The sequence below is a fragment of the Schistocerca serialis genome, chromosome 5 (genome assembly GCF_023864345.2).
Source record: "Schistocerca serialis cubense isolate TAMUIC-IGC-003099 chromosome 5, iqSchSeri2.2, whole genome shotgun sequence".
NCBI classification, from domain to species: domain Eukaryota; kingdom Metazoa; phylum Arthropoda; class Insecta; order Orthoptera; family Acrididae; genus Schistocerca; species Schistocerca serialis.
In genome coordinates this window covers 467,050,219-467,076,187 of record NC_064642.1, presented here as the reverse complement: position 1 = coordinate 467,076,187, position 25,969 = coordinate 467,050,219, and the positions used below count along the sequence as shown (strand labels likewise).

Below are 25,969 nucleotides of genomic sequence, written 5' to 3'. Positions count from 1 at the left end.
GTCCGCGATCTCTATTACTGTACCGAGAGTTCCTATGATCATAAAATCATTTCTCTGCCGTCTATGATGTGTGTTTTACGGTTGATGCCGCATATCGCACCTATCTTCTTCCGCCCTGTACGCGTGAGGTTCGTCCGAGTTCCATACGCGTTTACGGTCACGCCGCGGAATATTATTTTCCCAATACTGATTACTATTATCTCTTTGTGTGTTTTCGTAGTTGTCAAATTCTAATTCTTGCAAAAGAGCTTGGAATGCCTCCAAGTCATCTTTGCACCTACCTGCCAAAATTATGTGGCGTAATCTGATCGGCAGTTTTGTCAAACAGATATGAATTAATTCCGACTGACTGTACGGATTCGTTAAATATCTGTTCATGCGCATCATGTTTTCAAAATATTGCACTGGAGTTGAAAATTTCGACTGCTCATAACTTTGCATCATAATGATGTAATGTTTTACACGATCTTGTGTAGTCTCTGACCAGTAAGCAGATAAGAATGCGTGATAAAGATCACCATATGTGTGACATTCACGTACTATTGAGCGCATTCTTGTTGCAGGCTCTCCTTCAAGATAACTGCAAATGAATTCCAGTTTGTGGCCAATTGGCCATGTTGGTGGTAAAGAATAGCCAAATTGTTGTGACCACTCTCGAGGGTGGATTTCGTGACTAGCATTCCGAAAAATTTTTAATTTCCTAACTGTGAGAAAATGCTTATAGTCAAACTCGTCATTTTTCTTAGCGGATGAGTTTTCTTTTACAGCATTCATTACGTCCCGCAAACTTGTCATATCCACGAGAAAAGTGGTCGGCATTTCCATAATTAACGCGCTCATTGTCGTTACCAATTTAGTAATTATGGGATCTACCCGTGTCATTGCTGCGATCGATCTTTTCTTCGATGCTGGCAAGCTGTTTCTGTATTTTTTTTTACATCACGTTTGTTTTGCTGACTAATTGTCATCTAATCTTGTTTAAAACTTTGCAGAGACGAAATTTTTCGGTATCCGCGATCGGTACCGGCTGAGTATCATCTGACCTCGTATCTAACCCGCTACTCAGTTCCGTCACTTTCGTGGATAATTCATCTACCTGTTTAGCTACTGTCGTTAATTGAGTTTCTATCTTTGAAACTTCATTGGTGGTCTGTAATTGCAATGACTCAACATTTTTCGCTAATTCCTCTACTTGCAGTTCTTGTTGTGACGTCTGTCATTTCACTTCAACAATATCAACATTTTGTACGTGATCAAGTCGGGATACAAGATAATTAATATCTGATTTGAATTCTTCACGTAGCTGACTTTGCAACTGACTGGTCATTTCTTCAAATTTACTATTTATATTGTCATTCACCTCACCCTGAAACAATGTGATATTCTCGTTAATTTCGTTCTGAAGCGATTTGAAATTCTTTGCATTATTGTCATTAAATTCAGTGAGTTTACTCTTAAATTCAGTGAGTTTACTCTCCTGTCTGTTATTAAATTCAGTGAGTTTACTCTCCTGTCTGTTATTAAATTCAGTGAGTTTACTCTCCCGTCTGTCATTAAATTCAGTGAGTTTACTCTCCTGTCTATCATTAAATTCAGTGAGTTTACTCTCCTGTCTGTCATTAAATTCAGTGAGTTTACTCAGTAATAATTGTAAAACATCATTACTGGGGGCGGGGAGTACAAGGTTACTCTTCTCTGTTACAGCAGAAGCAGTGCCTGCATTTCCACTAACAGAAGGAAAGGCAAAATTACTCCGCTCTATCGGAGTGGCAACCAGACCTGAATTTCCACCGAAAGTGGGGAAAACAAAATTACTGTGCACTTTTGAGGCGGAAGCAACGCTGGAATTTCTCATAATGCGTTCTGTTTGCGTCACTGTATTGTCATGTCCTAAGTTGCGTGTAACACACAGTTGTTCATCACGCATTGTTGGCAAATGATCGCCTACATTCCAATTCTCCACAGTATTGTTCGAAAATTCCCGGATCTCAATATTCTCAAAAGAATTTTCTACTCCCTGTTCCGAATTTTCGGAAACTGCGTTTGAAACCGCTCCTACATTCATGTTTGCAACCGTATCTACGTTCGCGTTTGCAGTAGCATCTGCATTATTTTCCATTTTATTTTGTGCTCGCGTCGTCATTGTTGCAATACGAACGAAAACATGTCACTAAAATACACCGCTATCTGAAAAATTCCACTGTTCAATTTTTGTTAATACGAAGCAGTGCGCAAGCGATCAAAATGCTGTGCCTCCACTAATGATTACTGTTGCGTAAGCTTGCAGTTGGCAGTAGAAAGACGAAGCATATCTAACTACGACTCATCCAAAAACAACGTATCCTGGCAGGCATGTCGACAGGTGAAAGTCGCGAGCTCTATCTTCTTATCTCGTGTTTTCTACTGAAAATCTCGTCCTTGTACTCTTGTTAACTTTACTATTACAGAGATCGCCAAAACTTTATTCTTTTTTATTGGTCCTGTGCGCAACAGATAACTTACTTTGTCTTTCTGCTGCCACTGCTTGATCTGCTGCATTCCTTATCTAACAAATACATTAAAAAAACCTATTATTCATGCTGAGTGCAATGCATGTTCTGTATGGCGGCTCCTGCTGTTGCTGCGGCTGCTGCTGCTTACTACAACTACATATAATTTAAAAGAAAGGGTTTGGTCAAATCTAAACTCGATAAATGATAACCCAAACAAAAAACTATATTCTGAAAGCGATTCTTTCTCATTCAGTTAACAAAACGCTAGAAGCTCTGTGAACAATCGCTTCGTTTGTAAATCTGCCTCCAGTGAGATTAAAGCAATATTACAAATTAATCAAACCCTTGAGACAGACTGAAATACTTCTCAATTGAATACATAGTGAAACAATTCCCTGACAATTACAAAAGAAATCAATGACAAAAACCAATACTTAATCCAACAATGGTTTCCCCTTAAGAATTCAACTCCTATCATTATCAAAATTACCGTCTGCTGCTATGCACATACACAAACCCTTTTCTTCAAATTAATAAGCGCGCTGCAAATTATAAAAAATATCTGCTAAATACCAAATCCTGTGTCGCTGCTGGCGGACACGGCAGTACGGAAGCACGGCAGCTCGGCGACGACCCCTTCGCCCAACACACGTGCGCACCACAGCAGGCGGGCTCCTACACTGGCCTCCAAATTGCTACTAATTAATCCGTGCGCTGCGAGGCGCGACAACAATATCTTAGATTCCAGAGCTTGTGTATGCGCGCTGTAGCCAACCTCTAAATCCTAAGAGAGTATTGCCAACTCTCATCTTGATGAATTGCAAATTGATGCACAATAGGTTAAACCGGTGGTCGTTAATGCTTCAGCAATACAGTTTTGGGATTCAGTACATACCAGGAAAGCAGAACGTCGTACCGGATGCGCTGCCAAGGCTATCAGAAGGACAAGATTCAGTTAATGTTGCGCATCCACGCCAGAAAGACATAAGGATTCATTTTATGCGAGGTGTCGAAGGCGAGCGTCATATATCCAAGATTCTGCGGAACATCAAACAGAAACAGGACGCAGACGAAATATTGAGGATGGTTAAAGAAAAATATGATGATCCTAATGCCGAGAGTAGTGGCAAGATACGTCAATATTATTTAAAACAAGATGGTATCCTTTACCGGCGAAGCAACTTGAATTCTGATCATTGGAGGCTATGTATACCCAAACATGTAGTGGATGAATTAATAAGATACGTTCACGTGAGCTATGCTCATTTTGGGCCACGTAAATGTATACTAAAATTGCAAGAGAACGTCATCTTCGATAACATGGCACGAAAAGTACGACCAATTCTAAAATCTTACTATCTCTGTCAAAAAACTCAAGTGTCTACGATTCAGCACAAAGGTTTCATGCATTGCATTATACCTCAAAATCCTGGTGAAATTTCAGCTCTCGATCTCTATGGACCGCTACCCAGATCAAAAGGGAATTTTACTCAAATTTTGGTTGTGATGGATGTCTGTTCGAAATTTGTACGCTTTTACCCACTCAGGAAAACCAACAGTAAGATCATAATCAAGAAACTCAGGGAAGAATACTTATTAAATACTGTCAAGCCAGAGTGCAGTTTATCGGACAATGGTCGACAATTTTGGTCACACTTATGGAAAGATTTTATTAATGATGAAGACCCGCGTCCAACCCGACTGAACGTCAAATGCGTGAACTCGGACGTTTATTTCGTGCACATGGTGGGAAGAAACATAAAAGATGGATAGAACGATTGATCGATTTCGAAACAGTCATTAATAGTTTGTCGCATGATTCAACGGGATTGCCGCCATGTACAGTTCTCTTTGGAAAGAAATCTGATAGTATCTTTCATGAATACATTTCCTTTCCGCAATAGAAGGAAATTACGCAAGAGGAGCGCTTTAAAATCGCGTTGGAAACGATGAAGAAACGAGCAGTAGAACAGAAGCTGGCACATGACAAGATAGTGAAGCCCATTACGTACAAAGTCGGTGATTTACTACTTATTCGAACTCATGCAAAATCATCAAGTGCAAATGGAGAGATACAAAAGTTTCATCACTGCTACATAGGACCATTCAAAATTAGAAAACTTGTTCACCCTAATTCGGTTGAAATTGAAATGGTGCAGTCCGGTCAGTATCATAGCTACAACATGTAGAAAACATTAAACCGTATCATCTATAAGAAGTGTTGCAAGACAAGAGATGCTCTGAAACTTGCTGGCAGATTAAAACTGTGTGCCCAACCGAGACTCGAACCCGAGTCGGGCACACAGTTTTAATCTGCCAGGAAGTTTCATATCAGCACACACTCCGCTGCAGAGTAAATGGAGTGTTAATTTATGTGGGGTAGTAATAGAATATTTTCCTGTGAATATTGTGTAGTAGTTAGAGTTGTCTGTTTATTATTTTGTTTATTTTTTGATCACATTCATTCAGTTAGGTCTATGTTTCTATTAATTCAATACAGTGACTATCTGATCATTAGTATTTAATTCATTTCCAAAAAAATATTCATGATCAAGCTAATAGACACTTGTTATTCGTGTATCACAGTTAGCCATGCTATTTATTTGGGACGTTACAGCATTATGTTTCATGTTGCTATGTTAATTCAATGACATTATGCAGTGTGGACAAGCATTTTCGATTAACCTGACTTATCTTGTTGCTAATTAGTGAGTGATTTAATGATATAATTTGCTTAATGTACTATGATTAAGTGATACTTGAATTTCTTAAACACCATTTTCCTTACACAAATGAGAATTATTCTTAATGACTTGAGGTTCTCCATTAATAAGCAAACAGTTTTACTAAATAATGTAATTTTACAATTTTTTTCCTTTTTTGTCTTTCTATATATTTTTCTACGTTAATATTCAAATCTAATATCACTATTACATTTTTTCATATTAAAGTATTATTTTGGTGGGGATATGTAAGGATACAGTACCCTTGTGTAGTATCGATTATGCACTATGCAGATATCACACATGGTTTAAGCAAAGACTGGAGTGCAGTCAACAATGTGCGAGTGGGTAGCAGTAGTTGAGTGTTGGAGTTCGTGGGTGGAAGTCAGGTGTGAGAGGCTAGAGAGAGAGGTTGCTTGGTAGCAAGCCCAGAGATGAGTGGATGAATGGCACACAGTGTTTGGTGTTCATAAATGTTAATAAATTGAGTGATTTAATTAATAAATTCCAGCATTTAAGAAAGGAGATGTTATCATTTAGTAGTTTTCACAATAACGGAAGTGGATAACAATGAGTCTCATGACAAGGAGGAAAGATATATATTATGCTAAAATAATTAAAATATAACTTCACCTACAGCGTATGCAGATAATTTAATTCGGTGCAAAACTGGGGGGAGGTTACAAGGGGGTTGGCTGGGAAGCATTCTTGCTGGGGGAATGGGGATAGGGAAGGTTGGTGAACTATCTCCTGCAAACTGACTAAATAAAAAATATGCAAACTGAATTTTATATATCAACAATATGTTCTCTATAATATAATTTACTCTGATCTGAATTTATTGTCATGTGATCCTTCTTTCTAGCAGCACAGCACAGACTGAGTCTTTTCTCCTGCTAACTCTCAAGTGGAAGAAGGGGAGGGGAAGTGGGGGTGAGGAGGGAGAAGTGGAGGAGTGGAGGGGAGGGTTGGGAGTTTCTCTCATGATGGGGAAAAGTGGCCCAGAACTGAACTGAAAAGGGGTGACAAAAAGTGCCCCAGTACAGGCTTCTCTTTTCCCAGAGAGATGGGATGAGGAAGGGGATGGGTTGGCTTTTATAAATGAATTAGCATAACAAAACAATAGGTTAAGGGGAAGGGGATAGTTTACCCCTGAATGTATTCTTGCTCCTGAATGTATGCAACCCATACAAACAAAGTGCACTTCATCAGATTTGCTTCACTACTATTCTCAGGAAATTTCAGGTCCGGCATTCACACAACAACAAAGGAACACCACCTAAATATCTTAGCCACAAAGGGTTTTCGCACTTACATAAACACGTACATACACACACACAATACATCTGCTATTTAGTACTATTAGATAGAATAGCTCAAAAACAATACTATTTTGTGTTTTCACTGATGATACTGCGCGTAGTTTTAAGTTCACTCCTTAACAACTCAACCCTTCTTAAACCAGGTCATCACGTTACTTCTGTTATTTTCTGGCAGCAGACTACGAATTGTGTGAAGTTGTAAAAGATCGTGAGCAGGTCTTCCTCCAAAAGTGCATAGCTGTGCCGCAAAACACATACTGTACATCGTAGTTCTAGTGAAAAATCTGCGCTCTGTCGAATATATGACGGTGTTTGTATCACATTGGTTTTAATGCATAACAAACAACACTGCCGTCTCCACTAGCATTGTCAGTAGTATCGCCATCTCCGAAACAACACAGAACCTCACCATCACCGCATGCAGATTGCAAAATAAATGAATGTAAGTTAAACATACGCAAGAAACGGCACAGTACTTATATTAAACAACCATCTGTTGTTTACTTCTTCTGCTATTGTTACAGGTTGCAAAGCACGACTTTCAAGCCACTAAGTTTGCTTGAGGCTCCTGCAATACACCTTCTGTTCACTTCCTTCTTTCCTCTCTTGCGTTGTCCATTTTCTACCCATAATTTTTGGAACAGATTTGGCTTGGATACTGTCCCATCTATTACTATTTTTCTATATTTTGTTCTGTGTTCAGCTTCGTGCATATTTAAGCCAATTTCCACTTTGCTAAGCCGTTTGGATTTGCATTTTAATTTCTCAGACTACTCTACTTTCTTGTCTATCTTCTACGACTCATTCTGTGGCTATGCCGATATAAGACTACTTGTTTTTTACTAATTTCGTCTATTTTTTTTCTTCACGGTTATATACTTCTATATTACTTATTAATTTAAATGTTACTACCATCTTTATGCCAGACCACCTCCACTAGGATATTGCCACGAACAGAAATGCAAGATTCCTGAATCTCCTCCCCCTACACTTATTCCCTGAGTATGGGACTATTTATGTCCTGTCGGTCTACTTCCTAAAATCTTCTCTACAATCTATATTTCTTTATTTCCTTTCATTAACTTAAAATGAGTGTTTGCCATGCTTATGTGGATTCTGGCCCATTAACTGTCTGGTAAATATAAATTTTTAGGGAACGACTTTTTATTACAGACATCTATTTTTTAGTGAAATACTAAGAACAGTTTCCGTAATTTTGCCGAGATGGGTCCTTTCTCCCCTGTTTTAAGCTGAATCACTTCTCCTACCCGCTTTATTTAATTCTTTAATGTTGTAATCTCCTCTAATTAAATTGCAATCCTATGCCTAGAAAGTTGAAACAGCCATTGCCAGACTGCCCCTAAAGGAAAATGAAATAATAATAAAGAAAAAGGGACTATAGTAATAATAATTCTTTCCATGCTCTCTGTCTGAGTGTATAGCGATAAAAGAAACTGTCTTTCATGCCCCTGACAATGTTTTGCAGAGTATACAAGCAGATGCAGGTGAAAGGGAAGGAATGTTAGGTTTCATGTTCCCCACACAATGGGATAAGTGAGACTGGCCACTAGACTTACTGGAGAAGGATGATGTAATACATTGATTGTGGACTTGTCCCTTAATCATCCTGCCAACTGCCTGAAATAATTTAGAAAATCTGATGGAAAGTCCAAACAAAACTGACCGCTCGAGGCGTGTAAGCCCACCTCTCTGAATTCGGATCCAGTGTCACAACCAATGCCCTCACTCTTTATCACACGTTAAAATCAAATTCCCACCATTGCTTCGTATTAAATACGAGAGACTTTCTGGTATAATAACATAGCGTCGTCATCAAAACGAAACAGTTTGTTGGTGAACAAAAGATTTTGAAGGTGATTGCTCATGTACATTGGGTTACAAAACTCGCAGATGTTCCTGGCAAGGCCGTATAATTATAAGTAAAAGGAAAAAATTCTTCCATTACATTTCTGAAGTATATTTTCATCTTTCTCGTATTGGTATCAATACCATCCACCCAGAGACACCTATTTATTCACTGTTGACACAAAAGTTTTCTGAGTATCGTACCACGTCATAATGTAAACAAAGGAAAAGAAAACGGTTGTCCTGGAGAAACCAAGGTTTCGGACACGGTTGCAGTGGCATTCTTTTGGTTTCTCCCGCATAGTTTGTTCACATTATGAACCGGTACGACACTCAGAAAACTTTTATGTTAAGTGGTGGTGGTGGTGGTTAGTGTTTAACGTCCCGTCGACAACGAGGTCATTAGAGACGGAGCTCATGCTCGGGTTAGGGAAGGATTGGGAAGGAAATGAGCCGTGCCCTTTCAAAGGAACCATCCCGGCATTTGCATAAAGCGATTTAGGGAAATCACGGAAAACCTAAATCAGGATGGCTGGAGACGGGATTGAACGGTCGTCCTCCCGAATGCGAGTCCAGTGTGCTAACCACTGCGCCACCTCGCTCGGTTTATGTTAAGTGACTCAAGTCGTAAAAACCTACACAATTATATTTAACAAAAATCCTTTACTCTTTTCCAGAAACTAATCGAAGACCACAAGGCCACATATGTTCCAGGGAAGAAGAGGGATCTCATAGATGCATATTTGTGTGAAATTGTGAAAGCTGAAGAAGCCCAAAATGATAACACAACATTTACGGGTAAGTAATGCGCAATAAACTTTATAACACGCTTCTATTTTAAATATGATTGATCGGGTGTGTTGGATGTTACACATCCCTGTCGGATTTGGCGCCTGCATCTACGACAAGTCTCTTCAGAGTCTTTAACCATCTCCAAAGTTCCCTCCTCTATGCGGATACTGACAATTACAATTATCGCAATTTTCTAAAATGGGGATTATCGCAATTAGATAAAAACATTCCTTTATTGAGGGCGAATGATGCATAAAAGAAACATACATAAGTTTTACTAGGACGGTAAAAATTTTATACTTACAGCTCTGTTTTCATCAAAAGGTTTACATGACAAACTCACGGCGGCCGCGGTGGCCGAGCGGCTCTAGGCGCTTCAGTCCGGAACCGCGTGACCGCTACGGTCGCAGGTTCGAATCCTGCCTTGGGCATGGATGTGTGTGATGTCCTTAGGTTAGTTAGGTTTCAGTAGTTCTAAGTTCTAGGGGACTGAAGACCTCAGATGTTAAATCCCATAGTGCTCAGAGCCATTTGAGCCATTTGAACAAACTCCCGTTTGTCAGGCGTCCTCGACTGGCTCGATGAATCATTGAACGTAATCGTATGGCAAATGTCTGTGACCATTTGGAACAGTGGGTGTAACGTAGCAACCAACCTCACCGCCATTTGGTAGCTCTACGGAATCTTATATGTTTAGTAAGTCAAAACGCTGCTATATTCAAAGACTTTTTATTGCGAAGTTATTTCTTACAACTGTTAGCTTATTCCATGGCCATTATGAAGCCCAGAAACATATGGAGTTGCTGGTGCATGTATCTTGGTTTTTTGTAGCTTTTATATATATATATATATATATATATATATATATATATATGGATCGTAGGTGTAGCACACACGAATTTATAAAGATGTAATATTGTAATTTCTACGATGTGAAATTTGTTGCTACGCAATATTCATTAAGATGTGCTTAATATTCTTTGTAAGTTTGACAGCTTTATTCTACAACTAAGTCAACGATTTTATGTGGTTGCATAATGAGCTTGTTCATCTATGGAGCTATGTACAGTAGTAATAAATCTTTGCTAATGTTCGTTGCTTTTGTCTTTCCCTGTTTTATGCGTTATTGTGTTTTGTGATTTCAGTAAAGTTGTATCATTTTTAAATTAGTCAGTTTGTTCGTCAAAAATTTTGTCTCGATATTTACGCGTGTTTATGTAGATTTCTATTTATTCCATATAATTCATTATTGGGTCCTTTGTTGTTATGTGGAGGATTTTCATCGAATTTTCGATCTGCTACACATTTTAATTATTGTCAAAAAGTCTACATAAGCCAAACAGGCAGAATTTTCAAAATTACATACCTAGATCATACCATAAACAGTGCCACAAACCTATTCACAGAATTCAAATACATAGGAACAGAAAGCCACAGTGTAAACCAAATCGAAAATGCGATGCAAATTTTGCACATAGCACCAAAGGGCTCAATAAAGGGCTATTTAGAAGAAATAGAAATCAGTATACACAGGCACAAACAGCTAGAAAAAATTTTTAACGAAGAAACTGACTTAAAACATAAAAATTATATTCACAACTTTACTGAAACTACAGAACATGACAATGGATAAAACATTAGCAAAAAATTTCCTACAACCACGCAAAACTCCATAGGTGAAAAATCTAATTATGTAACCATATAAAACCGTTGACTTCGTTGTCAAATCAAGCTGTTAAACGTACGGAAAATATTAAATACCTGTTAACGAATATTGCTCAGCAACAAATTCCTGCTGAGACATTACACATCTTCAATTTTGTCTGCGCTATACCTACGATTCGGAGTAGTACAAGGTATTAGACAGTGAAAGCGTTAACGATGTGTCAGGAAGAAAGTACCACGAAACATATGCATAAAACAGTTATTAGTTACAAATGAATACAGATATAAGCACTAACAACTGCATATGTTTCTGAGCCTCATAATGGCCATGAAGCCGAAATAAGCTTACAGCAGTAAAACTAATAGCGTAATAAAAAGTTTTTGTCTAGCAGCATTTTGGGTTAGTAAATATATAATGTCCTCACACGAGATCTATAACTCTGCAGGCCCAGAAGAATTCAGAAACTCTACGGGATCTAATCAACACTTCCAGCTGGAATCACGAAAGATGGAGGTGGAGTTAAGGCTTGTTGGCATTCTTCGACAGCCAATGAGCGTTCACCAGTGTTCTGAACGCTCTGCATTGAATCTCGTAGCTGTTTGTTGCAAATTATCAACTCTCGTGTTATTGGTTAAGCAAAAAATTCCATTTAGCAAGCGAGAGACATAATATACAGGATAAACGCTTTCTTCAAACGCATAGCACGTGTATGCGAGCACCGCAACTGTCGCTTGTAGTCGGCAATAAATCAAACTCCGTCGGAGCCCCGACCTGCACGACCGAGTGGGGTAGCGCAGTGGTTACCCTACTAGACTCGTATTCAGCAGGACGACGGTTCAAACACGCATCCGGCCATCCTGTTTTAGAGTAAATTTATGTATTTCGCGTCTATGTTCACAAATATTGTAGCTTCCCAGAGTACCGGTTTGGGTCAGCAATGACGATCTTCAGATTTGCGGCAAAACACAAATATAACTAGTGGATGTCTACAGCTTAAAACAATAAAATAGATCATGACGAAAAGTATTACTGAAATACATGTAAAACTTATGCACTTTAAATATGACGAGGCATACCTGTTTTATAGAAAAACATGTCGTAATGTACTGGAGCCATGGTGACATCGTCAAATGTTAAACACAAAATCAGCACCACCGTCGTCATGCATGTATAAAATATGCTTTATGCTATAGTCATCTTGTCAGCAGTGCTACTGTTAAAAACAAACTGCCGTGCTGCAGCCACAAGATGTTTGTCTCGCAAGCTCACCAGATGTCACTACTGTATGCATATACATATTCTTCAGTGTTGTAATTATACGATATACCATAAAAAGAAGAAACAATTAGTAACGTCTGTAGTTCACTTGTCAGGTGTAAAAGCCATTACAGTAATGAAATCCAATAAATTAAGACACGATAAAATTTAGGTTGTTAGAAACGAAATAGATAAGCGAAAATAATGCTGATACTCTCCAGCGGCAATTTATGGACGAATATATAAAGGCGTAAGTAATAACCAGCTTACAGAGTACACAGAATAATTTAAAAGTGACAGAAACAAAGAGTGAAATAAGCCCATTGAATGAAAACATGTTTTAGCAAATAACATAGGCCAACGATGGAAGAACTTTTTTGCTGAAAATACCTTATTCTTATGTTTTTTTGGGTGGGAAATCCAAATATGATACTTAGAAAACAGTATTAACCGCCATATCTTCACATTTTACAGTTAAATATATTAAGTTAAGCGAATTTTTAAATAATTTAACAGCTTTTATATAGTTAAAATAATTTAAAAAGGCGGTGTAATGAATGTAGATGACGTTGTTAGCACTGCTGAAAAACATTTGCTGTTGTGGTGAATTTGTGATTACAAAACACCAAAGAAACATTACAGACTATGTGAAAAAGTTTTATCTGTCATACTTTGGGTCTAAACTTGGTGATCAAGATAAATCTTGGGTTCCACATAAGGTATGTTATGTGTGTGTTGAAGATCTTACAAAATTGTCCAAAATGGAGAAAAAAAAGCCTTTGGATTTGATGTTCCTATAATATGGAGGGAGCCAAGAAATAATTCCAATGATTGCTACTTTTGCAGTGTTGATATTACTGGTCATAATTCGAAAAACAAGAAGGTAATAATCTACCCTAACCTTCCGTCTGCCATCCGACCAGTAGGGCCTGGTGCAGACTTGCCAGTTCCTGAATCACCAGATGATTTAAATTCTGTTCCAACAGAAGTATTTTCTGATGTACAGTCTGATTTACATGAACCAGATGATCAATTCCATTATAATTCAGAAAGTCTAAAGCCCACATTGTTTACTCAGACCGAGCTTAACGATTTGGTTAGGGATCTGGGCTTAACGAAAGAAAAAGCTGAATTGCTTGGCTCTAGATTAATAGAAAAGAACTTATTGGCAGTTGGAACCACATATACATGTATAGAAAGAGAGAGCAGCAGTTTTCCAAGTTCTTTCAACAAGAAGGTGATTTTGTGTACTGCTCAGACATTCCCGGTCTGATGAATGAGTTTGGTCTTGAATACAAAAAGGAAGCCTGGAGGCTGTTTATTGATTCACCCAAAACTAGTTTCAAGGCTGTTTTTTTACACAATGGTAATATGTATGCTTCTACACCTGTTGGACATTCTGTAAGTATGAAAGAAAGCTATGAAAACCTAGAAATAGTGCTAAATAAAATAGGCTATTCTGCTCATGGTTGGATGATATGTGGCGATCTAAAAGTAACATGCATGCTCCTTGGTCAGGAAGGTGGCTTTACCAAATTTCCATGTTTCTTGTGAGAGGGGGTCTTTAAACCATCTACGCAAAAACCTTGTAGGTCCAAAAAACGTACTCCTGCCACTTCTACATATAAAGCAATGAAACAGTTTGTAAAGGCTTTGCCTAAATATGGACCATGTTTTAATTATCTCTGCCAAAAGTTTCCACACCTTTCAGAAGCTAAACTAAAAGAAGGCGTCTTTGTCGGATCTGACATTAGAAAATTGATGTTTGATGTTAACATTGAATCCACAATTACCTTAAATGAGAAAGAAGCATGGGTATCATTCAAGCAAATTGTTAGAAAGTTCTTAGGACATGAAAAAGACCCATAATGTGTTTCTATTATAGCTACAATGTTAAAGAAGTTTAAAACTTCAGGATATTTAATGAGCTTGAAAGTTCACTTTTTGAACAGTCACCGTGAGTACTTACCGGACAATATGGGAGATGTTAGTGAGGGGCACGGAGAGCGTTTTCACCAGGACATTAAAGTGATGGAAAAACGCTACCAACATGATGGGGCACCACTGTTGGTCACTTCACCGAGAAGTTCAGCAAGCGACCTATCGTAGAAAAAGCTACAAAAGAAGCTTCAAAGAAAAAAGAGACAGAAAATACAAACCAGTTCCAACTGACAAGTGAAACCTCTATTAACACATATCATTGTTTTAGGTAGCTTACTGTAAATGCTTATGTTGTAACAAAGCGTTTCATTAATTTCCCCGTTTACCGTATAGCATAAGATTTTTATACTATATAATAAAAAGCATATTGCTCGAAAACTATGGGTGGTACAAAAAAGCTAAGCCAAGATTTGGATTCAACTCGTAAAAATCTATAAAGATCAGCTGCAAAAGTAAAAAAGGTTTTTAAAAAAAATTTCGTTGGCCTGTGCAATCAACGGGCTCTGTTGACGCTACCAACAGAATGCCACATAGGCAAGATGTCGTTGGACGAACGTAACCGCCAGGGGGCCCCTCGTACCCTGCGACAAGCCGTTCCAAGAAAAGAATGATAAATCCCAGTACCAGTCCATTAACAAGATTATTTAGTTAGTGAAACATGTTACATAAACAGATAAGGGACAAGAAAACACTCGAGGTATATGCTGAACGCAAGAGAAGCGACATAGTATAGAATGCTTTACAAACTCGTTTCGTTTTTCTCGCGTTGAGTGTGTAACTCTAGTGTTTTCATCTCCCTTCTCGGTTTATATAACATGTTTCACTAACTAGATAATCCTGTTAATGGACTGGTACTGGGATTTATCATTCTTTTCTTGGAACGGCGCGTCGCAGAGTACGAGGGCCGTGCTGGCGGTTGCGTTCCTCTAACCACGCCTCGCCTATGCGGTGTTCTGTCAGTAGCGTCAACAGAGAGCGCTGATTATTTGCTACAGTATGTTTTCATTCATTGGACTTCTTTCGATCTTTGTTTTTGTCGTTTTATTTTATTATACTTACGGCTTTATATTTTCATCCATAATTTGCCACCGGTGCGTATCAGAATTATTATCGCTTAACTTTCTCGTTGTAAACAATCTAACTTTTGTCATGTCTTAAGTTACTGGATTTTATTACTAAAATGACTTTTACATCTGGTAAGCATATTACAGACTTTACTAATTGTATTCTTCTTTTTATTTATATCGCATAGTTACATCATTGAACAACGTGCGCGCGCATACAGTAGCGACATCTGACGAGCTTGCGAGACAAACATTTTGTGGCTTCTGCACGGCAGTTTGTTTTGAACAGTCCCACTGCTGCCAAGAAGACTATAGTATATACCATATTTTATACACGTATGACGATGCTGGTGCTGATTTTGTGTTTAACATTTGACGATGCCACTATGGAAATTTGTGGTAAGTTCTATGGGACCAAACTGCTGAGGTCATCCGCCCCCAAGCTTACACACTACTTAATCTAACTTAAACTAACTTATGCTAAGGACAACACACACACACCCATGCCCGGGGGAGGACTCGAACCTCTGACGGGGGGAGGGGGGGGAGGGGGGGGGGCGGGGTGGAGGCGTGCGAGCCGTGACAAGTCGCCTAAGACCACGCGACTACCCTGTGCGACCATGCCGCTACGTCTCCAGTACATTAGGACATTCTTTTTTATAAATAAGTATTCCTCGTCATATTGAAAGCGCATAATTTTCGCATATACACTCCTGGAAATTGAAATAAGAACACCGTGAATTCATTGTCCCAGGAAGGGGAAACTTTATTGACACATTCCTGGGGTCAGATACATCACATGATCACACTGACAGAACCACAGGCACATAGACACAGGCAACAGAGCATGCACAATGTCGGCACTAGTACAGTGTATATCCACCTTTCGCAGCAATGCAGGCTGCTATTCTCCCATGGAGACGATCGTAGAGATGCTGGATGTAGTCCTGTGGAACGGCTTGCCATGCCATTTCCACCTGGCGCCTCAGTTGGACCAGCGTTCGTGCTGGACGTGCAGACCGCGTGAGACGACGCTTCATCCAGTCCCAAACATGCTCAATGGGGGACAGATCCGGAGATCTTGCTGGCCAGGGTAGTTGACTTACACCTTCTAGAGCACGTTGGGTGGCACGGGATACATGCGGACGTGCATTGTCCTGTTGGAACAGCAAGTTCCCTTGCCGGTCTAGGAATGGTAGAACGATGGGTTCGATGACGGTTTGGATGTACCGTGCACTATTCAGTGTCCCCTCGACGATCACCAGTGGTGTATGGCCAGTGTAGGAGATCGCTCCCCACACCATGATGCCGGGTGTTGGCCCTGTGTGCCTCGGTCGTATGCAGTCCTGATTGTGGCGCTCACCTGCACGGCGCCAAACACGCATACGACCATCATTGGCACCAAGGCAGAAGCGACTCTCATCGCTGAAGACGACACGTCTCCATTCGTCCCTCCATTCACGTCTGTCGCGACACCACTGGAGGCGGGCTGCACGATGTTGGGGCGTGAGTGGAAGACGGCCTAACGGTGTGCTGGACCGTAGCCCAGCTTCATGGAGACGGTTGCGAATGGTCCTCACCGATACCCCAGGAGCAACAGTGTCCCTAACTTGCTGGGAAGTGGCGGTGCGGTCCCCTACGGCACTGCGTAGGATCCTATGGTCTTGGCGTGCATCCGTGCCGTGCGTCGCTGCGGTCCGGTCCCAGGTCGACGGGCACATGCACCTTCCGCCGACCACTGGCGACAACATCGATGTACTGTGGAGACCTCACGCCCCACGTGTTGAGCAATTCGGCGGTACGTCCACCCGGCCTCCCGCATGCCCACTATACGCCCTCGCTCAAAGTCCGTCAACTGCACATACGGTTCACGTCCACGCTGTCGCGGCATGCTACCAGTGTTAAAGACTGCGATGGAGCTCCGTATGCCACGGCAAACTGGCTGACACTGACGGCGGCGGTGCACAAATGCTGCGCAGCTAGCGCCATTCGACGGCCAACACCGCGGTTCCTGGTGTGTCCGCTGTGCCGTGCGTGTGATCATTGCTTGTACAGCCCTCTCGCAGTGTCCGGAGCAAGTATGGTGGGTCTGACACACCGGTGTCAATGTGTTCTTTTTTCCATTTCCAGGAGTGTATTTCAGTAACTCTTTTCGTCATGGATTATTTTATTATTTTAAGTTGTATACATCCACTAGTTGTATTTGTGTTTTGCTGCAGATCTGAAGATGGTATTTCCTGACCGAAACCGGTAGTCCGAGGCCCTGCAATATTTTTGATCATAAACGTGAAATAAATTTATTCTTCATTTTCGGATTACTATTCTGTTCACGTTCATGTCGCAGCTTTTGAATCGTGATTTAGGTTTTCTGTGATTCCCTGAATCGCTTAAGGCATTGTTCCTTTCAAAGGGCACTGCCGCTTTCCTCCTCCATCCTTCCTTAATCCGAGCTTGTGCTCTGTCGGTAATGACCTTGTTGTCGACGGGAGGGTTAATACTAATCTCCTCCTCCTCCTCGACCTACGCGAACCGTCGTCGTAGGTGAATCGGACTAGAGTGCCTTCAGATGAATATAACATATTTGAAGAGACTTGGAGACACTCTTTCTCGCTGAATTGAGGCTATTATCAGGGCCAAGTAGAGGTGCGTTACACGGAATGAGCGAGGTATCTCCAGGCGGTGGTTAGTACTTTGTACGGTACGTTTATTCACAAAGCGCTGTAAAAGAGATCTGCTGTCCATAGGCAAAGTAAATATTCCAGCTGTTCTCAAGAGAGGGTCTAAAAATTTGTAGAAAACCAAACAATATCATCTAAAACAGTTGCGTCAGTGTTACTTATGCAAACGACTACTTTTTTGTACCGGGTCAGTACATTTTGTAATTTAATTGAGTAACAATTTGAAACAGTTTCTATGGATATTCTGTGTCAGTTCTGTGTGAATGTGTGGTCCTCAACTCTCTGCGTTTATAATGCGTTATTGACTGAAGAACAGTGGAGTGATACGGTGAAAGAAGGAGAGGAAAGGAAAGTAAGGAGCTATAACATGATACACTGACCAACTTCCTCACATTAGCCTGAGATGGGTTTGCTCCACGCTTGCTCAGATGTTGATCACACCTCGATAAAATGGTTCAAATAGCTCTGAGCACTATGGGACTACGTAAACCTAACTAACCTAAGGACAACACACACACACACATGCCCGAGGCAGGATTCGGACCTGCGACCGTAGCGGTCACGCGGTTCCAGACTGAAGTGCCTAGAACCTCTCGGCCACTCCGGCCGGCATACCTCGATCCTTGCGTTCTTCGTTTTCTGTTCGTCAACACATTTCGTCCTGAGCCACAAACGAACAAATCATGCTCAGAATCCAGTGACTCGTAGGTGTGAGCCTAATGCAGTTTCATTTTGGAGCACTCAGTGTCTTTCGACTGGAGACGTAGTAGTGTATTGCAACAAGTCTAGTTCAAGGGAGATCGATCGAATACTACAACAGGGTAACAAATTACTATTAATTTCTTAAAACTTGAACGTGGTAAATACTTTAATTTGAAGACGAGCAGTGTTCACACAGATGACACGAAACTGATGCTGCCGCTGACACTTAGGACATTTGGCACTTTATTACAAAGTGATAGTTTGACATCAGAGTCCAATTATTTGTCTCTGACATGACATAATATTCAGTATAAATGTTCTAGTGGCACGTGGTCAAATCTGTAGTACGAGAACAATGTCGTCGTAAGCGATGATTACATTTGATCACTGATTACATAGACAACGGTCAGAGTGGCACTGCTCTCGGACGTACACTGACGGAAAAAAAGTCGCAACACCAAGAAGATGTCAGACATAACCGAAAATTGATAAGCGTTTTCCTACAACTGAAAAGTGTCGTCTATTCAAATTTCTCACCAGTCGCATAAGAGTGGCGTTAGTAACGCCGGTAAGAGGATGCAAATCAGGTTTGCTTTTAATACGCGCTATAACAGTCGTGAGCGTTAGTTACCTTTGAGACTGAACTTAGTGAGTTGATGTTAGTTGAGAACGCCTTCAAGGCAACAAAGACGCCCTTATCAACACTCCTACACACCTACGAGGTCGTGTAATAGGGCTACAGGAAACTAGATGTTCCTTCCGCGATATTGCAGAAAGACTTGGCGGGAATGTAGCCACTGTACATGATTGCCGCCAGGGGTGGTCACGAGAAGATCGGGCTCCGAATAGTTATGTGCCACCACCGAGAGGGAAGACCATTGGGTTTGCCTGTGGCTCTGGCGCATCGCACTGCGTCTGCAGCAGCAATCTGAGCAGCAACTGGCACCACAGTGACCCAACGAACTGTTGCAAATCAGTTACTTCAAGGATAGCTCCGAGCCAGACGCCCTGTTTCGTGCACTCCGCTGACCCCAAACCGCCCCCATTTCCCACTTCAGTGGCCTCTAGCGAGAGCTCACTGGCGGGCAGAGTGGAGGTCTCTTGTGTTTTTTGATGAAAACTGGTTCTACCTCCACGCCAGTGATGCCTGCGTGTTGGTTAGGAGGCTGCCAGCTGAGGGTGTGCAACCAACCTGCCTGCGTGCAAGACACACTGTATACACACCTGGAGTTATCGTCTGATGTTTTAGTGTGACAGCAGAAGCACTCTCCTGGTTATCCCACACACCCTGACTACAAATCTGTACGTCAATCTGTTCATTCGACCTGTTGTACTGCCATTCATGGAACGCGTTCTGCCGGCCGCGGTGGTCTCGCGGTTCTAGGCGCGCAGTCCGGAACCGTGCGACTGCTACGGTCGCAGGTTAGAATCCTGCCTCGGGCATGGATGTATGTGATGTCCTTAGGTTAGTTAGGTTTAAGTAGTTCTAAGTTCTAGGGGACTGATGACCACAGCAGTTGAGTCCCATAGTGCTCAGAGCCATTTGAACCATTTGAACGCGTTCCCAACAGGATTACATTCGCCCACATACCGTTGTTGTAACATCTGTTTCCAATCGAGCACATATAGGACATCATCGGACGACAACTCCAGTGTCTCTGTATTAACCGATCAAGTGCAACAGGCATGGAACTCCATCCCACAATCTTAACATCCAGCACCCGTGCAACACAATGCACGCACGTTTGCGTGCTTGCATACAACATTCTGGTAGTTACACCTGTTATCAATGTGCCAGCATTTCACATTGCAGTGTTACCTAGACAAATGTATCTCCGACATTTCATTACTCTATATTAATTATTTTTGGTGTTGCAATTTTTTTCCGTTGGTGCAAATAGCTTTCAGACTGCAACGACGTAAGGAAGCACCAGGAGACGTGTCTACGGTGATGCCTCCGATTCGTTGCTGCGTTTGGCAAGGTGTGTCTTTACTTGTGGTGCCATCTTGAGGTACCAACTTTTGCATCATGCCTCGTTCTGCGGACAACACCAGTCATCAATTCTAAATTATTGTGCAGTGTTTCTCGTATCCCAAGAGGTTTCTAGTAATGTCTCATTAACAAATTTTTAAATAGTTTGCAACTCACCTACTCAAGGAAAACCAAAAATATTATAATACTATACTTTTTAAGGTAGAAAATAAAGCGGTTTTCGGCATAATCGCAGTCCTTTTAGAGCAGCGGTCGGCAAGTTGTGGCCAGTGATGCGCATGGGAGTCCCCGTGCCTTCTCCCTGCAGCCCGCGACATTTTTTTTTATTTTTTATAAAGGAAGACGTTATCATCCAGAATTATTTTAATTTCGAATCAAAACTGAAATCCGAGTAACAATGATGTGATCCGAGTAACGGAACTTCGGCCGCGACGACAATTATTGTCGCCCGCGCTCCTATAGTGCCGGTCGATCGACGGAAAGAATTGTGGTTCCATGGCGCTGTATGATAATAACAACTATTTTGTTTCTAATTTCGGTAAGGCTACGTTAGTTTCCGTCGTGTTTGTGAGCCTCATCGTACATACAATGGTGTTTCACCTTCTTCCAAAACCAGATTCACTTATGTTTTTAATGTTATTGCGCTGTTTTTAGGTACAAATGGTGCAGTACATTTACATTTTCTTTCGTCCACCAATTGTTACCAATGGAAGGCTACTACTCGACAAGTGGAGTGACGTATATGATATTCTGTTATGGTTTAGCTACGAGAACTTTACACCTACGCTGAAAATTTCCACAGGACAGAGTGCCCTCTGATAAGCTGGTCGGCTGACGTTTTCAGTGTATGAGGGGCACAGGTACCCTTGCATCTCGGAAAACTGACACTGGAAGGTCCCGCACGGTCCACACGCCTGACGGAGGATCGTGTGCTATGTTCGGTGCAAGAAACTCCTGAGAACAGTATGCGACGATTAGAAGCAGCAGCAGAAGGCATATCTCACTCTCTTATCTGGGGAGTACTTCCTGAACAATTGCTGCACCCATATCATCCGCAGCGCGTTCAGGCCCTAAGGCCACAGGATCATCATGGCAGTTGGCGGTTTTGCCAATGGCTGTTGTAGAATCGTGCCGCAGATCCACTGCTCACGTCCAGATTTTATTTACCTATGAAGCAAGGTGCACAAGATATAGTGCTGTGAATTTCTATTGCCAGCATGTATGGGTAGATGTAAATCACCAAGCAATTCAGGTATGAATGCATCAACACCGATTTTCCATTAACATATGGGCAAGCGTACTTGGCGACAGATTAATAGGGCCATACATGGTACCACAAAGATTAATTGGGGTGCAGTATGTGGACTTCCTCATTAAAATATTGCTTACCTTGCTGGAGACTGCGTCACTGTAGCAACGAATAGAAATGTTGTTCATACGTGATGGCGTACGTGCGAACGTTGTTCACAAGGTGTTCCGTGAACACCCGACACAGACGTTTTAGGACCCCTGGTTTGATCGGGGTGGGGGTCTGAGAGTGGGGGGGGGGGGGGGGGGGGGAGAGAGCTACTTTAACATTAATGTGAATGGGTAGTGTGTTAATGTTACAAGCAACTGTTGTCCTATGATTGTTTCCCCATCTCCAACCTCATAAGTTGTATGTTAGGTTCACCAGCCTAAGTTCACTTTCAGAGCCACGTGAGACAAAGGCCGTCAACCTACTAGACTTACGTGTTTCGACTAATTCAGTCTCAAATATCTGAAATTCGTTCTGAAAGTTTCCTTTAATGCAATTGTTTTTATTTACTTTCAGATTTCGTACTGGCTTGGTTGATTGGTTGTAACTTGTCTGTTGTTTACCGTTTAGTGACTTTGTGCATTTCCATCTGCGAGAGAAAGCAAATATATCTGCCTGCGAGAATATAGCATGAATTTGGCCGTGTTTTATAATCTTTATAAAAAAGCTGCAAACTGATTAAATCCCGAATATTACTATTCATCTCTTTAATTAAACAAAGTGTCCGTGTGCGTTAGTGATATGTCTAATAATGCTGTTCATGAAATGGTCCCTGTGCGTTGATAATTTTCGTAGCAAACTGATCGTGAAGTGAAAATATCTTACCTCATAATGTAATTGCTTGGAAACGCGGCGCTTGCTGCTCTCTGTGCGCCGGCTGAAAATCTCTAACAACAGTCGCTGAGAGCTTAGTGCAATGCTCCAGACAATAAATAAATTATTTTATACACGTCATTGCCTGAGACATTCCCTTAAATAAAAATGAGAGGATGTGGACAAAGGTCTTAGATGAAATGTTCTTTCAACAAACTGTTTTTAAACTATCTGATACATTATTACTTGCACGAAATTTATGTTACAACACTCATTAACATTGACAATAGGCAATATTGTATCAAACTCTTACTCTTACAAATGTTAGACAAATTATTAATAAACACGAAAGATACCTTAAGTGAAAATTACTCAATCTTTAATGAAATATCTAAACGTCCCTGACATGGATATCTCATTCAACAATGAATCTAACTACTTGCAAAAGTACTGCCAATATTAGCCTCATTCCTCTTCATAGTCTTTTCATTCTAAATCGCTAATCAAATATTTCTCCTCCATCTCACAACATTCAAATACAAATCATTTTACTTAAACATAGGTGCACTTCACTTTACATCTACATTGCCACGAGTCCTCTGCTCGGCGTCTGTCTGGCTACTACTCAAACGATGGAACAAATTATTAATAAACACGAAAGATACCTTAAGTGAAAATTACTCGATCTTTAATGAAATATCTAAACGTCCCTGATATGGATATCTCAGTCAGCAATGAATCTAACTACTTGCAAAAGTACTGCCAATATTAGCCTCATTCCTCTTCATAGTCTTTTCATTCTAAATCGCTAATCAGATATTTATCCTCCATCTCACAACATTCAAATACAAATCATTTTACTTAAACATAGATGCACTTCACTTTACATCTACATTGCCACGAGTCCTCTGCTCGGCGTCTGTCTGGCTACTGCTCAAACGATGGAACTCCCGCGCTTCTCGCTGCCAAGCAGCGATGACAAAACCAACACATCTTCCAGTGACAAAACTACTCTGACCAAGGATTGCGCGTGAATAATAAGCGACTCAAAATCGTCGCTTAGCGTTTGAGACATCCAAAGAATGCAAAAATTCGAGAAATAACAAATAACAAACTCCAAATAGACCTTTTTCAGTTCGGTGAGTCGGAGAAACGCTGGGAAATTTTCAGCATACCAGAAGGTTGACAATGAAATGTATGAAAACTCTTAAGGGAACTGAGAATATTGACTAGCTACAGTGACGAAAACACATTTCAAAATGGACAAAATAACCTTTACTGGTTTCCGCGTTAGAAAAATCAGTATTTCGCCTCGTATAAGAACGTCCCAGTACTGAGATCTTTCAATGAAAAGCTAAAACTTAGGACCTTTTGTTTAGTGACTTGTTGGTTCATATTTGGAATGCAATAGAACAGCGATTTGCGTGGCATGTCTTCTACAAATCTTTGATAGGATTTCCGGAGGTATTTGGTACGTACAGGTCACACACTTGCCGTAAATTACGGGGTGGTGGGTGGTGGGCGCAGAGCTGTCGGCCGGTAGCTTCCCACTGTCGCACGGTCTTGGCCTCGTTTTACGGACAGCCATCGTGGAAGAAGGTGCCATCGACTCAAGGAAGACATCAAGCATGAAAGGATGCCGATGGCCCGCAATAATGTTCGCACAGTCCAAAGCTGTCATGGTGCCATCGATTAGTGCGACAGATCCCATAAAATATCAGGTGAATGTCTCGCATGGCAAAATACGGGCTGCCCCCCGTCGACCTGCATCCGCGCTGTGGTGCATGTTCCGAGCAGCCGTCCACCCGGATGACGGCTTGTCCGGATACGACCACACATCTATTGGAAGAAGAAACGTGATTCACCTGACCAGCCAACACGTTTTCATTGATCCACCGGCCAGTCTCGATGATCCTGTGTCCATTGTAATCGTCGTGCACTGAACAGTGACCACCGAAGCACTTTTACCTGTACCACCATATGGCCCTGTCGTCAGATCTGCCACAGACTGCCGCATATCTTTACAGAGCGGGAAGCGAGACCGCGCTCCCCACTCGCACAAAGCAACATGCCAGATCGTTTTCCTGGAGTGCGTACAACGCAGTGCCGCTGTAGTCTCCACCTACGAAAAATGCTTGCGTGCTTCTGGAGGAGTTGTGCCACACGTCGCAGTGATTTGCTTGGTTGGTGGAGGGGGTAAGTAGGACAGAGCGGGATCCAACTACTAGATGGCACCTGCAGTATTTGTTTTCTGCACACAGGCACCATCGGAGAAGCTAATTGTTCCGATCTAACTATTGAAACATTCATCAGAAATGTTGGCCGACCGCTTCTCTGCCTCAGAGGATGAGCAGCTTTCGAGTTGGTATCTGAATAGCATATTTTGTGGAACATTCCTGATGCTGAGTTGAGACACCAAACGGAAAACGAGTACATTTGGGCACAAATCGTAAGAAAAATGAATGAAACAAGTAATTAGGTTTATAAATATATTTGTTCTGAGTCTTTAATCATTGTTATGACGAGTTAGATGTTGTCATTGTGATCAGTACTATGAACGTATTCGTTGAAGTAAATAGTGGAGCCACACCTCACATTTTACCCCTCTGCTTTGGTGTAATCACGTACATCTACAAAGGGTATCATGCTGTGCTTAGGCACTTCATTAAGTACTGATAATTCTGCGTTATAAGGCAGTGGGACGAGGCATTCCTCCGCGTAGTCGGGCAAATGTTTTGTTAGTAAAATGTTATACGCTCCTTCTTCACGATGGAAGAACATTTGTCTGACTGCTTTACGCTTCTACAGTGCCCTTCCAAATATCATACAGTCTTTCGCGTCTTCCCTAAATTCCATGTAGTTTTTTGAGTGCCAGATTTACAGCATTTTAGATCGTGCGTGCGCTGCACGTTCGGCCTTCGCTGCCTCCGCTAGTACTGTAGCGCCGCACTGCCCTGCGCCTAGCACAATGTTCCTCGTAGAATGATAGAACTCGCGTCGCGCCATTGAACCACACAATACTGCTCTCATATTGGAGAAAGTGTAGCACCCACCGATCTCCAACTAATAGTAACAGTAAATTAAAACCTTTCTGAAACTTTTTCTCTCTTTCACCTCCTCCTCCCCCCCCCCTCCCACACAAGCACACACATACACACAAGCCGGCCGTGGTGACCAAGTGGTTAAAGGCGCTACAGTCTGGAACCGCGCGTCCGCTACGGTCGCAGGTACGAATCCTGCCTCGGGCATGGATGTGTGTGATGTCCTTAGGTTAGTTAGGTTTAAGTAGTTCTAAGTTCTAGGGGACTGATGACCTTAGAAGTTAAGTCCCATAGTGCTCAGAGCCATTTGAACCATTTTTTG

The 25,969-nt window shown here is 41.4% G+C and overlaps 1 protein-coding gene across 1 annotated transcript in view; it reads left to right on the top strand.

The window, feature by feature from the left end:
• The window catches only part of LOC126482001 (methyl farnesoate epoxidase-like), a 332,140-nt gene that overhangs the window by 160,013 nt on the left and 146,158 nt on the right, over positions 1-25,969 (top strand). Inside the window, exon 5 of the mRNA XM_050105967.1 lies at positions 9,081-9,201. Coding sequence (XP_049961924.1) covers positions 9,081-9,201 — 121 coding nt within the window. The remainder of the gene's footprint in view (positions 1-9,080; positions 9,202-25,969) is intronic.